General features: G+C 44.5%; 1 protein-coding gene across 1 annotated transcript; it reads left to right on the top strand.

Annotated features, from left to right (window-relative positions):
- The first annotated feature begins 229 nt into the window (after positions 1-229).
- Positions 230-2,407, top strand: LOC139112893 (uncharacterized). The gene has a single exon (XM_070673875.1). It carries the CDS (start codon positions 240-242, stop codon positions 2,217-2,219), a length of 1,980 nt encoding a protein of 659 aa, XP_070529976.1. The 5' UTR covers positions 230-239; the 3' UTR covers positions 2,220-2,407.
- Positions 2,408-3,389: the final 982 nt, after the last annotated feature.

Raw genomic sequence — 3,389 nt, 5'->3', positions numbered from 1 at the left:
TATCTCTTAAAAGAACCGACACATAAACTTGGGGACCAGTATGTAGGACCTTATCAAGTAATTGAGATACTCCCTCGAAATAACGTACGTCTTAAGATAAACAACCGAGTCACGCGAACCGTCCACATGGATAAGATTAAGTTAGCCCCTCCCAATGCTGAGTCACCTGAAAAGGATACATATTCCCGGTCATCGGAGCCAAGAACCGGCACTACACCCGAAGACCACTGACCGACAACATGACTCTCTCTGCCAGGAAGACTCTCGTCATCACAACACTCTTGCCGTTAGCAACAGCGCTGATAGGCTATGATTGTGGAGGACAAGGAATGAATATAACCACACTATCACTTCTCGATATTGGAGACTGTGACGTCGGAAGCCTGGAACCAAAAGAAGAAAAAGTCTACGTACAACTTATGCAGACATCGGACTACGATAGGGTAACCATAACCCAATGCAGAATAGAAATAGACCGAACCATTTCCTACTGTGGAATGCACTCGCACACATCAGTCGTTCATAATGGACGCCGCGAATACATTCAGGAAGTAGGCGAACAAGCTTGCAGAAGAATACACGACACCGGCTCCATTACTATTGTCAACGCCATCCTCGATGGACTCACCAAAAACTCAACCAACTTCAGAAGCGCAACGTTAGCCGGATCCGTGTCAGTCGATGGACGCTGTAGCGGATCACAATACTCTGATGGATATGGAAATTGGGAGAACGTTGTGGTACAGGCCAGTATCAAGATTACACTCAGATCCTCGGAAGCGCCAGTAAAACGAGCTTCAGGACAAGTGATACTACCAGTTGGAACAAAATGCACTCTTTCAAGAGGATACTGCATGGACGCTGAAGGGACAGAAACGTATTGGCCAATTCTACCCACTGATACCTGCCACTTCGATCGATACGACATACTGTATGAAGGAATAGCTGCAAAATTGACATCACGAAATAACCCAGACAACCCAATAATCTACACAGTGACATCACAAGATACAACGTTTGCTCTGACCAAAACGCACGAAATCAATGTGTGTGGATACACATTACTGCAAACGGAACACCCGAAGCTATTCATATTGGAGACTAAAAGAGGAGCAACCTTCAAGACAAGATCTAAAATATCAGTCGATAATTTAGACATTTTCGCATATGTGAATTCTAAATTTATATATGTAGAAAAGCATATAAAGACCCAACTGTCTAAACTATACAGAGACATTATGGAACAGAAATGCGCATTGGAGCGCCAAGTGCTACAAAACGCCTTATCACTAGCCAGTATCGCACCAGACGAAATGGCGATAAGACTAATGAAAGGACCCGGTTATACTGCCGTAACAAGTGGAGAAGTCATCCACATGATTAAATGCATTCCAGTGGAGTGTAAAATTAGACACACCGAAGACTGCTACAACGAGTTGCCAATTACGAGACACAACGAATCGTTCTTCTTATTACCAAGATCCCGGATAATCACGAGAAAAGGAACAGTTCGTGATTGCCATGGTTTATTACCTGCCATGTACAAAATCGAAAACACTTGGTATAGAGTAGCACCACGACCAATGGAAACTCTTCCGCCTCCAATAATCGAACCACTATCACAACCTAAATGGCATTATACCAGCCCAGCAGGTCTAGCAGCGAGCGGAATCTACTCTACCGACGACCTAGACCGACTCAGGACACACATAATGTTTCCAGTGGAAAAACCAGCAATGATTAACAACATTGCACAAGGCGCGATGGGAAATAAAGTCGCACCTGGATCAATATCTATGATTGGCTTACTGGATGAAGCCACACTCGATCATATTGCTGAAAATACGGGACGACGAATCTGGAAAGGATTCATGTCATTTGGATCAGCCAGTGCAGGAATACTGGCAATCTTCCTAATCATCAGATTTGTAAAACTCTGCATAGATACCATTATTCACGGTTACGCTCTACACACCGTCTACGGAAGGAGTCTCCATCTATTGGGAGCCTTGTGGAGTTCAGTCACGCACCTGTTACTACACCTGGGAGGAAAACCAACAAGGGAACGAGAGCCAGATATCCCCAAAGAAGATAAACCCCATTCAACGATAGAAGCTCTTCACCCGCCATCAACCTCCAAAGCTGATTTTCCTGAAGAAAAGGTACCCCACAAGTATACATACGCATCACTGCGTCAATATATAGACGGAAATAATTAAGTATAGTTTTAAGCAAAAACATTGGCACATTGGCCAATCTTTTATTTTAAGGGGGGAGGTGTTACGACCCCACAACACATAGTTAATAAGAGACACTACACCTAAGAAATTTTTCGCCTTTTTACTTGTATGACATCGTTAATCCTTAATCTACTTAGACGCATGTGCGTCATTACATAAACACATTATATAAGAATAGCATTAAACATAAGATAGTATTGCGTAATCGTATTGCGTACCACATGGACCTGCGTCATCGCCTACGTCATCACCCCCACGCAACAGTCAGCAGAGCAGACGCGTCATCGCCCCACCAACAGTCAGCGACGGCGCACGCATCATCCCCACCTGCGTCATCGCCCCATCAACGGCCAGCGGCGGCGCGCGCATCACCCCCACCGTCAGCCAACGACGATGGAGGGGATCAAACCGAAGGAGGTCCATGCCCGAGCTAGAGAGCTCACTTCGTACCCAGTTCTAAGTCGAGTCACATCTCTCTAAGGAGAGTCCATCCCGCGTGCGGGTCCTTTACTATTTTCTTCTAGTTCGTACTTATATCTTAAACTTTATTCTTGTATAACCAACATTATTGTAACGTAACTTTAGAATATATACTTATTGTTAATTCTACATCGTGTGCTAGATTCAGTGATACCTTACCTTACCATAATCCAACAGTTTCACTATTTGCTATATTTATTAACCTGTGTGATTGAAGATTGATTTCGGTGCAGCCGCACTGCACGTCTTTGAGATTCAGTCTAACAGGTATTCCTGCGTTGGAAGTGGTGCAGCCGCACTGCACGCTTTCTGCCTGGAATCTTTAGTTAACTTATTCATATTCTGTGAAACTACCCATGACAAACTCTAAATCACGACGCGGCGGCCGTAAATATCAAATACGTAAAATCACCGCGTATTATCACGCGCTAAATCGACACTCTTGTGGAACTTCGATCTATCATCTGAAGCCGATTACTTACGTCATAAAGAGGCCTTCCTTGAACGACATCCCGAAGGACGACCCACGCAGGAGAGCCTACGAAAATCCACCTCAGAAGGAAGTCAAAGACTGCGACGCTGAATTCATAGAAACGCAGAGGAAGCAATCCAAAGCAGCGCAGATGAGATGCCGAGATTGGGTAAGTACCTGCCAACCTCATTTGTAAT

This window comes from Cardiocondyla obscurior, unplaced genomic scaffold (genome assembly GCF_019399895.1).
Source record: "Cardiocondyla obscurior isolate alpha-2009 unplaced genomic scaffold, Cobs3.1 scaffold62_0_118913, whole genome shotgun sequence".
NCBI classification, from domain to species: domain Eukaryota; kingdom Metazoa; phylum Arthropoda; class Insecta; order Hymenoptera; family Formicidae; genus Cardiocondyla; species Cardiocondyla obscurior.
Note: the sequence above shows the minus strand (reverse complement) of the source record. Positions and strands in the feature narration are given on the sequence as shown.

Coding starts and splice junctions, on each gene's coding strand:
- LOC139112893 (XM_070673875.1), top strand. CDS start 240: ATGACTCTCTCTGCCAGGAAGACTCTCGTCATCACAACACTCTTGCCG.